General features: G+C 33.2%; 1 protein-coding gene across 1 annotated transcript; it reads right to left on the reverse strand.

Moving 5' to 3' along the window:
• Window positions 1-11,598: 11,598 nt before the first annotated feature.
• Window positions 11,599-13,780, reverse strand: LOC105774846 (CLAVATA3/ESR (CLE)-related protein 46-like). Its single transcript, XM_052632154.1, has 3 exons — window positions 13,683-13,780; window positions 13,526-13,596; window positions 11,599-11,845 (listed from the first exon to the last, which is right to left on the reverse strand). The coding sequence occupies exons 1-3, from the start codon at window positions 13,759-13,761 to the stop codon at window positions 11,768-11,770; spliced, it is 228 nt and encodes a 75-aa protein (XP_052488114.1). The 5' UTR covers window positions 13,762-13,780; the 3' UTR covers window positions 11,599-11,767.
• Between the last annotated feature and the right edge of the window lie 822 nt (window positions 13,781-14,602).

The following is a 14,602-nucleotide window of genomic DNA, read 5'->3' on the forward strand; positions in this document are numbered from 1 at the left end:
TTTCGTATAGTAATGGATCCCGAACGAGCCGTAGCCGATGATGTTGAGAGTATAGCGCCTGCTCCCACGCAAGGGACAGAGCCGGTAGATTCTCAACCGACCTCGAGTAACCAGGAGGGAGAGGCTAAACATGCCTTCTACCAAATGATGAATGACTGGTTTACTCAATATGTCCGAACTAATCCGGTTGCACAACAACCTCCACCCCCGACTAATCCACCTTCGATTCCTGTTATACCCCAAGTAAGTGATCCGATGAGATTACTTAAGCCTCCGGTTGACAAAATTCGAAAACACGGGGCGAAGAGTTCGAGCTACTGATGATGATGATCTTGAAAGAAATGAATTCGCTTGATAATACTATTCGAGTGTTTGATGAGTTATCTTGCACCTCGATGAGTGCTTGAAATGTGCCATATCTTTCCTACGGGACCGTGCATATCACCGGTGGAATACACTAGTATCGGTGGTTCGAAGAGCGAGTGACACGGGAATTCTTTCAGATTGAGTTAAGTAAGAAATACATCACCAGAGATTCATTGATCGAAGCGTAAGGAATTTCTTAAATTGAAACAGGGTCGTATGACAGTGACAGAATATGAACGGAAATTTGTGAGACTCAGTAGATATGCTCGAGAATGTATTTCGACTGAAGCTATCATGTGTAAAAGATTTGAAGATGGGCTGAATGAAGATATTAAACTGTTAGTTGGCATACTTGAGATAAAAGAGTTCATAGTACTTGTTGAACGAGCTTGTAAAGCTGAGGAGCTCGGGAAAGAGAAGAGGAAAGCTGACTATGAAGCTCGAGATTCTCGCAAAAGATCATTCAGTAAATCATTTCAGTCGACCTCAAGGAAATCCAGAGAGGATCATAGCCGATCTAAAGCTACTGCAGGGTCTCCTAAGTATGATCGAGATCGACCCCCTGTGAGTTCACGAGCTACTTCAGTTGCTAGCGTTGGTAGTGTTCGACAAAATAGATCAGAGTGCAAGCATTATGGGAAATGGCATCCTGGAGATTGCAGATTACATGATCGGTCTTGCTTTAAGTACGGTTCAAAGGATCATTTCATTCGAGAGTGTCCAATGGTAGCTGAGCAAAACACTGTACAGAATACCAGACCGAGTAATGTGCCAGTACGAGGTAGACCGCCGAGGCATTTGAGTAATGTAAGTGACAGTCAGAGAGGAACAAAAGACACGGTAGATCGATCTGAGGCTCGTGCACCTGCCAGAGCATATGCCATCCGTGCTCGGGAGGAGGCTTCTTCTCCAGATGTTATTACTGGTACTTTCACTCTTTATGATACTAATGTTATTGCATTGATTGATCCTGGTTCGACTCATTCTTATGTGTGTGAGACTTTAGTATTCATTAAGACTTTGCCTGTTGAGTCTACTGAGTTTGTAATTAAAGTATCGAACCCCCTGGGCCGGTGTGTTTTGGTTGACAAAGTGTGCAAGAATTGTCCGTTGATGATTCGAGATTTATGTTTTCTGGCTGATTTGATGTTGTTACCATTCGACGAGTTTGATATAATTCTGGGTATGGATTGGTTAACTATGCATGATGCTATAGTAACTGCAAACGGAAAACTATTGATCTACGGTGTCAGAATAATGAGATTATTCGGATTGAATCTAATGATCTGAATGGTTTACCAGCAATAATATCCTCGATGTCGGCTCAGAAGTATGTAAGAAAAGGTTGTGAAGCTTATATTGCATTTGTTCTTGATAGTAAAGTGACCGAAAAGAAGATTGAATCTGTGCCAGTAGTGTGTGAGTATTCAGACGTGTTTCCCGAAGAATTACCGGGTTTGCCACCAATTCGAGAGGTAGAGTTTGGTATTGAGTTAGTACCAGGGACGACTCCAATCTCAATAGCTCCGTACTGTATGGCACCTACCGAATTAAAAGAATTGAAAGTACAGTTGCAAGAGTTGACTGATAAAGGTTTTGCACGACCGAGTTTCTCTCCTTGGGGTGCACCAGTTCTATTTGTGAGAAAGAAAGACGGAACGATGAGAATGTGCATTGATTACCGACAACTCAATAAGGTGACTATAAAGAATAAGTATCCGTTACCACGGATTGATGATTTGTTCGATCAGTTGAAATGGGCTATTGTGTTTTCGAAGATAGATCTGAGATCGAGCTACTATCGATTCATGAGTTAAAGACTCGATGTGCCAAAGGCGCTTTCCGAACGAGGTACGGACATTATGAGTTTCTTGTTATGCCTTTCGGACTTACTAATGCACCTGTTATTTTCATGGATTTGATGAATCAGATCTTTAGGAAGTATCTGGATTGATTTGTGGTAGTATTTATTGATGACATTTTGATCTACTCTCGTGACGAAAATGAGTATGCCGAACATCTGAGATTTGTGTTACAAACTTTGCGAGATAAGCAGTTGTATGCAAAGTTTAGTAAATGTGAGTTCTGGTTACGTGAAGTCAGTTTTCTGGGCCATGTTGTATCAGCATCGGGTATACGGGTTGATCCGAGTAAAATTTCAGCTATACTTGATTGGAAACCTCCGAGGAATATTTCGAAAGTTCGAAGCTTTTTGGGGCTTGCTGGCTATTATAGACGTTTTGTGAAAGGGTTTTCTATGATTACGACCCCGATGACAAAGTTACTACAAAAAGACGTTAAGTTTGAGTGGTCAGAAAAGTGTCAGAAAAGCTTTGATCAGTTGAAAGTTCTTTTGACCGAAGCTCCAATCCTAGTCCAACCCGAATCGGGTAAAGAGTTTGTTATCTATAGTGATGTATCTTTAAATGGTTTGGGCTGTGTTTTGATGCAGGAAGGCAAAGTTGTAGCCTATGCCTCGAGACAGTTAAAGCCGCATGAAAAGAACTATCCGACGCATGATCTGGAATTGGCCGCTATTGTATTTGCGTTAAAAATATGGCGTCACTATCTGTTTGGCGAAAGATGTCATGTTTATTCTGATCACAAAAGCCTGAAATATTTGATGACTCAGAAAGATCTGAATTTGAGACAGCGTCGATGGTTAGAATTGTTGAAAGATTACGAGCTTGTGATTGACTATCATCCGGGAAAGGCTAATGTTGTTGCTGACGCCCTAAGTCAAAAATCACTGTTTGCTTTGAGTGCAATGAACGCACATATGGTTATGTCTGATGATGGTGCGATAGTAGCTGAGTTGAAAGCAAAACCGTTATTTGTTCAACAGATTTGTGAAGCCCAGAAGGTCGATAATGATTTACTTGCAAAACGAGCTCAGTGTGACTTAAATGTTGATTCAGAATTTCTAGTTGATGCTGAGGATTGTTTGAGATTCAGAAATCGATTATGTGTTCCGAGAAATTCAAAGTTAATCCAGATGATTTTGAATGAAGCTCATAATAGCCGATTTTCATTCATCCGGAAGTACAAAATGTATAACGATCTCAAAAAGACTATTGGTGGCATGGTATGAAACGAGACATTTCTGACTTTGTTTCGAAATGTTTAATTTGTCAGCAAGTTAAAGCCGAGCATCAGGTACCATCTGGGTTGCTTCAGCCGATCATGATACCTGAATGGAAATGGGACAGAGTTACGATGGATTTTGTATCCGGTTTACCGTTAACACCCAGCAAGAAAGATGCAATTTGGGTTGTTGTTGATAGATTGACAAAATCGGCTCACTTTATTCCGGTTCGTATTGATTATTTACTTGATAAACTTGCTGAATTGTACATTTCTCAGATTGTGAGATTGCACGGAGTGCCTATTTCTATTATTTCGGACAGAGACCTGAGATTTACATCGCGGTTTTGGAAGAAATTACAAAATGCTTTAGGTACGAAACTACATTTTAGCACAGCTTTTCATCCGCAAACGGATGGTCAATCTGAGCGAATCATTCAGATACTTGAGGACATGCTGAGATGTTGGATTCTCGAGTTTGAAGGTACGTAGGAACGATACTTACCTTTGATTGAATTTGCTTATAATAATAACTTTCAATCTAGTATCAAAATGGCACCTTACGAAGCTTTGTACGGTCGTAAATGTCGTACACCATTGTATTGGACCGAGCTCAGTGAAAATAAGATACACGGGGTTGATTTGATTAAAGAGACCGAACAGAAAGTGAAAGTGATTCGGGATAGTCTGAAATCAGCATCGGACCGTCATAAATCTTATGCGAATTTGAAAAGAAAGGATATAGAATTTCAGATCGGGGACAAAGTGTTTTTGAAAGTATCACCGTGGAAGAAAATACTCAGATTCGGTCGTAAAGGCAAATTGAGTCCAAGATTCATTGGACCGTATGAGATTATAGAGCGTGTCGGACCGGTTGCTTATAGATTGATGTTACCACCTGAATTAGAAAAGATTCACAATGTATTTCATGTTTCGATGCTCAGGAGATACCGATCTGACCCTTCACATGTAATTAGTCCGACAGAGATTGAAATTAACTCTGATATGTCATATGAAGAAGAACCGATTAGCATTCTGGCTCGTGAGATCAAAGAATTACGGAATAAGAAAATTCCGTTAGTTAAAGTATTGTGGCATAAACACGGAGTTGAAGAAGCAACTTGGGAGTCAGAAGATACGATGAAAGAGCATTATCCAAACCTATTCACCGGTAAGAATTTTCGGGGACGAAAATCCCTAAAGGGGAGAGTTGTAACAACCGGTTTTAACCCTAATCGAACGATGAGTTTCGGGACCACAAATCCAATTAGAAAAATATTATTAATATTATTTTGCGTGTTTATTTTGTGTGCATTTGATTGTGTGAAATTTTCGTGTTTTAATTTAAATCGTTTAAGTGTCCGATTTAATAAAAGGGCTTAATCGCGTAAAATAAAAATTTAGGGTTAATTATAAAAGCACTTAATTGTTGTTGTCTTTATAACTTAGAGGTTTTATTATGCAAATAATCCACTAAGTAAGTTAGTGGGTGGCAAAGGACTAATGTAACCTTATTATATATGTTATATATATATATGTAAAGGTTAATATAGTAAATTAAAAATAAAGCTAATATATGTTTAATATAACAAATTAAAAGGGCCATGTTCTTCATCTTGGCGAATATAGAAAAGAAAAGAAAGGAAATAGAACAACAAATTTCGCTATCTTTAGGTCTAATTAAGGTATGTTTTTGCTTGCTTTTTGATGATTTTTACGTTTTGATATCGTTGCTTTGAATACTACCCACCCATGCTTGAATTTCTGATTTTAATGAATATTTTGAGTTATGCCATTGATGAATATTTGTGTTTTGTGATGTTTGATGATGAATAATGGAAGATATGTCTTAGATTAACATGTTTTGTCTTGGGATTTTGATGAATTTGAGTGTTTAGGGCTAAATTGTGAAAATAAATTTTGAGGACTAAAATGTGAAATAAATGCAATGTGTGGACTTGTATGAGAACCATGAATATTCGCCCTTGAGTAGTATGGGCAAATTTTGTGTATTTTGTGTTTTGTGCAAAAGGGCTAAATTACAAAAGTGCAAAATGTGAGGGCAAAATGGTAATTTTCCCATTTATGTATTTTGGACTTAATTGAATGTTTTATGAATAAAAGGTTAAATTTGATTATGTTTAGATCAAGAGACGAAGAAAACGAATTTGGATCGGGGAAAAACAAAAGTAATCGAATAGTCGATCGTGTCTGCGATATCAGAGGTAAGTCTAATAGCAAATGTATGTCATTAAATTAGAATATATATATGTTCTATAAGCTGAATTTTATGTTCTATAAGCTAAATTTGATTTTATGAATTATACAAATTTGTTAGCCGAATGTATGTTTTAAGTTTAATAAGTTGAATTAGCTTTGTTATTTTCATATTGTTAGTCGGATATACAAGTAGAAATTGGAATGTTGAAATTTTATTTTACAAATATTGAATATGTTATATCATGCATGCTTGAGTTTAATAAGATGAAGTTAATAGCATATATTAAATAAATATATGATATTGTTCGAATGTGTAATACAAATTCTTTAAGTTGAATTTAATGATATAAATTGTATGTGTATATGTGGTTCGAATAAATGATGCAATGTTTTGAATTGAATGAAATGATATGAAATATATATATATATATATATATATATATATATATATATATAAGAGGTTAGAATGTAAGATACAAGTTTCTTTAAGTTGAATCTAATGTTAATAATTATATATAATTGTACATGTGAATTGAAAATAGGATTTGAGTTTCTTGAGTTGAACTTAATGTTGTGAATTATGTATATGTGGTTCGAATGTGAGGTTGCTATGAAGAGTTGAATATAAAACAATTCTTATCGAGATATAGTTTTGAGAAAGATCTATGTGTGTTATAAAGATTTATATGAAAGATTAACTTTGCATCTCAGTTATTCAGGCTATGTGCCTAGCAAGCTTGATGCCGGTGAAATAATTCAGACTTTACGTCTAGCAGGCTTAATGCCGGTGATACATTTCGGACTATAGGTCTAGCAGGCTAAAAGCTAGAATTGTCTTGAATCGAGTTTTAAAACCTAGCAGGCTAAGTTAGGTGAATCTATTTAAATTATGTGAAAATATGCAATTGTTATATCTATGATTTTGGTTATATGAAATCGATGTATACATAAACATTATGTTTTTATACGCTTGGTGAGTATACATCTACATTTCGGTTTATCTTGTGGTTAAACATAGTTGTATGTATTTGGTGTATACAAATAATAAAGGCATATGTACATTAGGTATATGCAATTGTTAAATACATATAAGTTGAGCCTATGTGTTTGATAATTGCTTATGTATGCAATTGGGATATATATATATATATATAAATGTACTCATTTAAATGTATATGATGAATATGTATATATATATATTTGAATGTACGTATTAGCTATGTATTCGGTATAAATTCAAATGAGTCTATATATATACAAACGAATATAATAGATGGTTGGTATATATGAGTATGACAAATTTTATGCACATGATAAGTACATATGTGAATTGAAAGTGTGCAAGTAATAAAGTGTATATACATTCGGTTTTAATTGTTGATAATTATGTATGCATTTGTCCATAAGTAATTGTTAATATATATGTATATTTTTGTTGTTATGTTATAGACTTACTAAGCTATAAAAGCTTACTTTGTTTGTTTTCGTTCATTTGATTTTATAGATTTTGGAGACGCGTTACGAGCTCGGGATCATCAAGTATAGTCCATCACACTATCGACTTCTTTTGGGTATTTTGTTAAAAATTTGAACTTAATCTTTTGGCATGTATAGGTTTGAGTACGATGTTAACTACATTTTGATTGTAAATTATAATAGCTATGCAAAAGTAATTAAATTTTCATGTTGTGATCAGATTGGTTTTAAAAATGGTTGTGTTTGTTCGGTAATGCCTCGTAACCCTAAATTTGGCGACGGAGACGGGTTAGGGGTGTTACACCGAATGATAAGAACTACCAATGGAATGTGTATGCGACCGCTCGGGCTCGGGCTTGGGCTCAGGCTCTGGTTTGACCTTTATATCGGACACTGGCTCGTATGCCCCAGGTCGATGCATGTGCGGGAGGACTACAGTCGACTGCCCACCAAGTATATATGGTTTTCCCGTACTAGAGTACCATTGTATGTACTCTAACGATGGTTGCAAATCGGAAGAAATATCCATTTGAGGTCTCTGCGCCATCCTATTATCCCACAATGCAACATATTTTCGGTGCACAACCCTCAAATTATTTCTATGTTTTCCTCTCTTGTTGATCCCGTGAATCTTCCCCACCTGCATTGGAGGATCCGGGATGTACTGGATGCAACCAAACTGCCAAAGTACTTAATTCTAGTTATACCACTTGGTTGTCTAGAAATTGATAATTTGTGCATTAATGCACCATAGGTGAGAATAAATGTGGGCAGACGAGGCTATAACAGTCGCAATATATGGTCTCCGATACGACATCCAGATAAACTACACAATTAATAACATGGTTAAAATTTAACACGATTCGAGTAAGCTGTACAAAGTAATTACATGTCATGTATATTGGAATAGCTTACCCCTTCCCTAGCATGTTGTTCAATCATCAGACGATATATCGGGACAGTGTACGACCTCCCAATACCCAGATAAAGACTCCATCTATGAAAACAAATTACATGTTTGAATAGTATCGTTAGAATAGTATCATTAGAAAAAAAATGTCAATTAATAACAAGTAAAATTTTATCACTTGTTCACTAGTGGAAATACATATGGTTAGTGCCTATCCGATGCCAAGAATGACATCCGATAAAGAGCCCATGACTACAGCAATAGAAGGCATCTGCCTATGTCTACGACATCAGGCTTTGTCGTCTGACAAAGCTTATGATACAACATAGCCAGAACTGCGGAACCCCAACTATACGAGCGAACATTCTGCAAATCAACTAATAGGGGTAAATACATCAAATGAACCCTGTTGTTGTTCCCATCTGGCATCAGTACACCCCCTATAATATGTATAATGTACGCTTGAGCTGCGCACATCACCTCATTCTCAGTGGCATTAATTGAAAAGTTTCAAAAGTGGCTTTCAGCCATGAAAATTTCAAGCCTGTAAATTTGGACTCAGCATCGTCAGGCGAGGACGAGACTCCTAGTAGGCTATAACAAAGGGAAGCCGGCTTAGCTATTGTACTTACGCCCGTTACGGCATTCCTGTCGATTGGGAGCCCAAGTTGCAATGCAACATCCTCCAGAGTGACAGTGCACTCCCCATACGATAAATGAAAGTGTGGGTCTCTGGGCGTCAATGCTAGACCAATGCGGATATTAAATCGTACCGCAAGTCAAACGTCCAGATCAATGCTGCTGACCCGAATCTAGCTAACTCCAAGTATGACATCAGTTGTTCATCTGGAGAATATCGTAAACCATTCACCCGACCCCTTAACGCACGATACGGGCCTTGACAGTATTAAATTACAGAAAATAGTTATAATAACATAATTTATTTCCGTAAATTACGTAGATCTTTTTTTAAGGGAACCTATGGTTAACAAATAACAATATATTACCATATTATTAATTGTGTTTGATATGTGACCATCGTTCTTAATCAATGAACCCATTGCGATACCTGCAATTTCAAAAGAAATTTCAGTTATTAATTTCAAAGTTTGATGGATTTAAATATTTATAAAAATACCTAAATTTTATATATTGCTTTTAATTACAAAAACATACCAAATAGTTTTGTCCACATCATATCTTTTGCTATACTACATTAACAAAATAAATATATCTTATAAATTCTAACTCAAACTCCAACTCAATGGTTCTATTCACAAATTTCATCTCAATGGTTTAATCTTTTACCTACATAAAAATAAAAGTTCATATTAAAAAATAAAAATAACATGCCAATAAAAAATATAACAAAAACATAACATAAACGATACATAATAAATACAAATATTATTATTATTATTTTAAAATGATAATAAGTAAAATGTATTGGTTTGAAATATAATATATATAATAACATGCCAACTTAATTATTGTCAAAAAATATAATTTTTTTGAATAGAACTTCAAAAGAAATTTCATTTATAATATTTATAAATAACATAAAATAAAATTTAAAAACATAAACTCTTATTCTCAATTATAAAATCTTAAAAATTAGAACATATAAACTAATTCCTAATTTATCTAATAAATTCCAAATTTCATATCAATGGTCTCATCTTTTACCTACATAAAAATAAAAAATATTAAAATAATCAAAATAACATGCCAAATAAATTTCATAAAAATAAATCTAATCAACCTATAACACACATAACAAATAAATTACATAAAAAATAAAACATTAAAAATAAATTATGAATGAATGAAAATATAAAATAAATACAAACATACCTTAATAGCTCTTTTTAACCAAATAATACTTTACAAAAATAAAATTAAAAATTAAATCCGAATTAAATCAACAATAATAACAACAAAAACAAATTAAATTAACATTAATCCATTAATTTATAACAAAAAAATTACCTTTTCTTAAAGACCTAATCTTCCCTAAACAACAAAACAAACTTTCCTTTCCTTTTCTATTTATTTTTTTTCCTTCTCTTTCTCCTTCTCTCTCTTTGTTCTCCTTCTCTTTTTTTCTTTCTTTTTCCCTTCCCTTCCCTTCCTGCCCTCTCATTCTTCTTTTCTTCTCCTTCATTCATCGGCCAAAAATGAACCTTGGGGACCATTATAAGGTCCCTAAACACACAATACAACAAATACCCTGCATGAGCCGTCCCATCGCCTGCACCTGCCACCATGGTGTTGCCTCTGCCAGAGGCGTCACCAGTGCCGCCTGTGCTGTCTTCTCCATCACTGGGTGCCGCCTCTTCCCTAGGCGTGACCCAGTGTGCTGTCCCATCGTGGTAGCGGGTCAGTTTTTGAGTCCAGTTTTTACCGTATACGACTCGTATTTTACCTTGGATGCCGCCTATCTACAGGCCTCCACCATTATTTTGTTTATTTTTTTTTTTCATGTTGATTGGTGTTAGAAAATCTGGGTGGTGCAGCCTATGCACCACCCTCCACCCATTTAAATGTACCATTTTGGTACATAATTCTTGTAACAACCCATTTAGGTATATATATTTTTAATATTATTTGGGTAGAAAACCCACAATAATACCTTATATTTTAAATTATAATTAATATCAGAGTAAACTATACCATTAGTCACTAAAATATGGGTAAGTTTTCGTTTTGGTCACTGAACTATTCAAAAGTTTTCATTTAAGTCACTGAACTATTCAAATTTTTTAATTTAAGTCACTATTCAAAAACTTTGGAATAGTTCAGTGACCAAATTGTAACTTTTTTAATTAAGTGACCTAAACGAAAACTTACCTATAATTTAGTGACTAATCGTGTGGTTTACCCTTAATATTATTATAGTGCCACGTTCGTCTTTTTATACTTTTACATTATCTTTAAATAAAAAAAATACAAATCTAAGGACAATTTAGTCCCACTCCACCTATATTTATTATTAATTAAATTTTAAAAGAAAATATTTTAAGGGTCTTACCACTAGAGGAGAAAAGTTCTATAATAATATGGGTTCAACTCTATTTTTTTTTGGATACAATATTTAGAATTACTTATAATCCCTTCTAACCTTTAAATAAGAGGATAAATGCGCTCCAGTGTGTTCGAACCCATGTCCTCCTGCATTGGCAACATTATCAGTGCCAGCCGAATTAATATTCAATTGGTAGATTCAACTCGTTTAGATTGCATTAAAACTAGGGAAAGAAAAGTAAAGGAAAATAACATCCTTTCCTTTGTTTGGATTAGAGGAGAAGACAAGGGGTAGGCAACGACCTTGGACCCATAATTATGATAAAATTGCTATAGAGACCCTTCAAAGTTTGTGAAATCATAAATTCATATAATGATAAAATTATATTTTGGTACTCTCAAAAATTTATTATTCATTTCAAACTATCCTAAAATAAATTTTTGGCTTTACTCTTAGTTTAAATTATACTAGATTTTCAATTTAACATCCATTCAGCAGATGCAATAAGCAAGTAGAGTTTAGCAAAGAGAAACAATGGTATTCATTGAAATAGAACCACCTATATTATACACTGAAACCCTTATAGAATGCAAATACAGGAAAAATTAAGCAATGGAAATGTCTATCACAATATGCAAAACTGTTGATCAAAATAAGGAAATATCAAAGGGTTGAATCCTTGATATTCATGGTTTGGATGGCGGATGGCGGTTCCCACTGGGGTTTGGGGCAGATGGAACCTTTCGCATGTTGTCGTCTTTCACCTGTGTTTCCAAGTTGCGGAATCATTGTTCTTGTCAGCCATTTCTTCATAATCGAACAACGGGCAAATATATGCTTATGTAATGTATTGTGATTATACTTACATGGTATAAAATGAAAATATAATATATATAATTATTTTAAATTATTATTTAAAATATAATTATTAGAACGTCTTATTTAGTTTTTCTAAAAATAATTTTAGATGCAACTTAAATATATATGAATTTATTTAGTCTAATTTTTCTAAACCCGACACTCTAAATCTTAACCTTAAATTAATAAGAATCAAACCATTTATGTTCATAAGCTATTTGTGTTTGATTTGGAAAGACACTCAAATTTCATTGGTTATTATAGAGTCAAGTTTGAACAACTTAATTATGGAGAGAATTGGATTCGAATGTCATAAAAGTTGACTTTAAAAGCTTGTGTTCAAATGAGAATTAAAGCTCAACTTTAGCGTGTAAATAAGTTTAGTTTAGACTAATTAAATAAACTTGAGTAATTTAAAATTTCATTTTGAATCGAGTTCCAACTTTAAAATTAAAATCAATAATAAAAGTTAATCTTAACTTCTTCGAACGCAATTTGGTTACATCCTCTTAATTATAGTGTTTCCACTATTTTTTTAAAATTAATTTTAAAATTTTTATAATGTAAAAATAAATGTTTTATATTTAAAACAGTTAAAACAAATAAATAAAACCGATTTTTAAAAATATTGATTATTTTATTTACTTAAAAAATAATTTTAAAGATATTTATGAATTTTTTTGAAGCTTTATCAATTAATATCCAAAAGCCTTAAAAAACCAGTTTTTCAAAATAGAATTTGAAAATTCAAAACTAAAAATAGAGTTAAAACTATACATAAACTATGATATGATGTGAAATTTGATACATGAATTTTATTTGGTACAATTATACATATAATAGTTTGATTGTTGCTCAAATGTATACAAGAAACTTCAATTCAATTCAATTGTACCCATTTAAGGAATAAATACATTAACTTATTTTTATGTTAACTATATATAATTATTTGTATTGTAATATGCAAACTTAAAATGTTCCTATATAGATAATTGTGTTAGTAATTTTGAAAATTAAATTAAATTAATATTTTATTTATAAAATTGCATAAAATTAAAGTTCAGATTTTCTTGTCTTTCCTAACCAATAAGGAAAAAAGAATTGGGTCAAAAGAAAATGCCATTTTGGAGTTTTATCAACAATTTTTTTGTGTAGGCGGGGATCCGGTATTTTCTGAATCCTTTTGTAAAGAATTACAAAAGAAATTCTTTCAGCAAAGATGTGAATTAGAAAGGATTGGTTGACGAAATATGAACCAGAGATTGAATTATAATATACCTTAGAACAATATATTTTTGTTATCATGAGATATATTGGCAGCTGCAGATTATTTGATTGGAATGAAATTTTGAATGGGTACACTTGACGATATGAATCATTTTAAAAATAAACGTATAATATTATATATTGAACCAAAGTTCATATGTAATTTTGGGATTTATCCCCAAATATAATACTAAAGAATTGAAAATCAAACTGAATTATCAAGAGAGAATTAGAAAAATCTGAAATGCTCGATAAAATCAAACCCAACTCAGTCTTATATAACCTAGATCGTAAGTATATTTAGCAATCAGAAAACTCACCCAAGCTAACGAGAACCTGTTGGAAGGATTTTGTGTTTGTCTTGCAGTACTAATCTTCAAATCATAATCAACTATAAAAAACAAAAGATTACAAATGTTATAAAATTGGTCCCCCAAAAAAGATTTGGTCCCCAAAAAAACACTGAGAAAAACTTGCCTGTTTCAATGGCTGGAATCCTTAAAGCTATTGAGAAATGAGATTGAGAAGCTGAAAGAAGAAGAAATGCAAAGATCATATAAGCTAAAACTTGGATATTCTTCATCATTGCCAAAAAAATTGTGGGTCTTTAATGAAGGAGAGCAACGCATTTATTGGTTTACTTAATCATTACATAATTTGAAAACTAGGTTAACTTCTTGTTTATGTTAAATGTTGTCTGGGAATCCGATGCCTTTTTTGCATATTTGGATTCATGTTAGGCTAGAGCTGTGGGAAATGTTAAAATTTATAAAACATGAATTATTAATGTGTTAAAATTGATAATTATATTTCTTTAAATATTATTAAGATACAAAAAATAACATAAACATGCTAATCACGTCACTGATCTAATAATAAAACTTATATAAATTTCAAGTTGATTGAAATAAGAGAGTTTGCAAACCTATTCTCTCCTCCCATTCTCAATTCTTTTTCACTGCCCTAGATAACAGCAAGGTGGTTCCTACAGAAGTATGTCGTTTGTGTAATGAGAAAGTGCAAGTGGTCTCGTATTTTGAGACTCCCTAACCCTTCAAGATATGGATATTACAACGTTGACTTGGAGCTGAGTTTTCATGATGGGTCCATTAATTCACCACCTAAAGTTTGATAAATTAAAAAGGGAAAAGAAAAGAAAACAACTGGATTTTGGCATGGGAATGAATATTGTTGATTTTCTAATCATCTAATAGAAACCTCCTATATCATCGCTTTTACACCATCTAAATGAAAACCCAAACTTCTATCAAAGTTAATTTCCAATAAGTATTAATACTACTTTATTTAGTATCTTTTATGGAAGAACAATTATTATTGAGAATATGCTTGTCGATATAAGTGTACAACAAATAACAAAGGAGGAGATAAGAAGTAAA

This window comes from Gossypium raimondii, chromosome 6, assembly GCF_025698545.1.
Source record: "Gossypium raimondii isolate GPD5lz chromosome 6, ASM2569854v1, whole genome shotgun sequence".
Taxonomy (NCBI): domain Eukaryota; kingdom Viridiplantae; phylum Streptophyta; class Magnoliopsida; order Malvales; family Malvaceae; genus Gossypium; species Gossypium raimondii.

Coding starts and splice junctions, on each gene's coding strand:
- LOC105774846 (XM_052632154.1), bottom strand. CDS start 13,761: ATGATCTTTGCATTTCTTCTTCTTTCAGCTTCTCAATCTCATTTCTCA. Junction 13,597..13,682: donor GATTCCAGCCATTGAAACAG/GCAAGTTTTTCT, acceptor TGTTTTTTATAG/TTGATTATGATTTGAAGATT. Junction 11,846..13,525: donor ACAGGTTCTCGTTAGCTTGG/GTGAGTTTTCTG, acceptor TTGGAAACACAG/GTGAAAGACGACAACATGCG.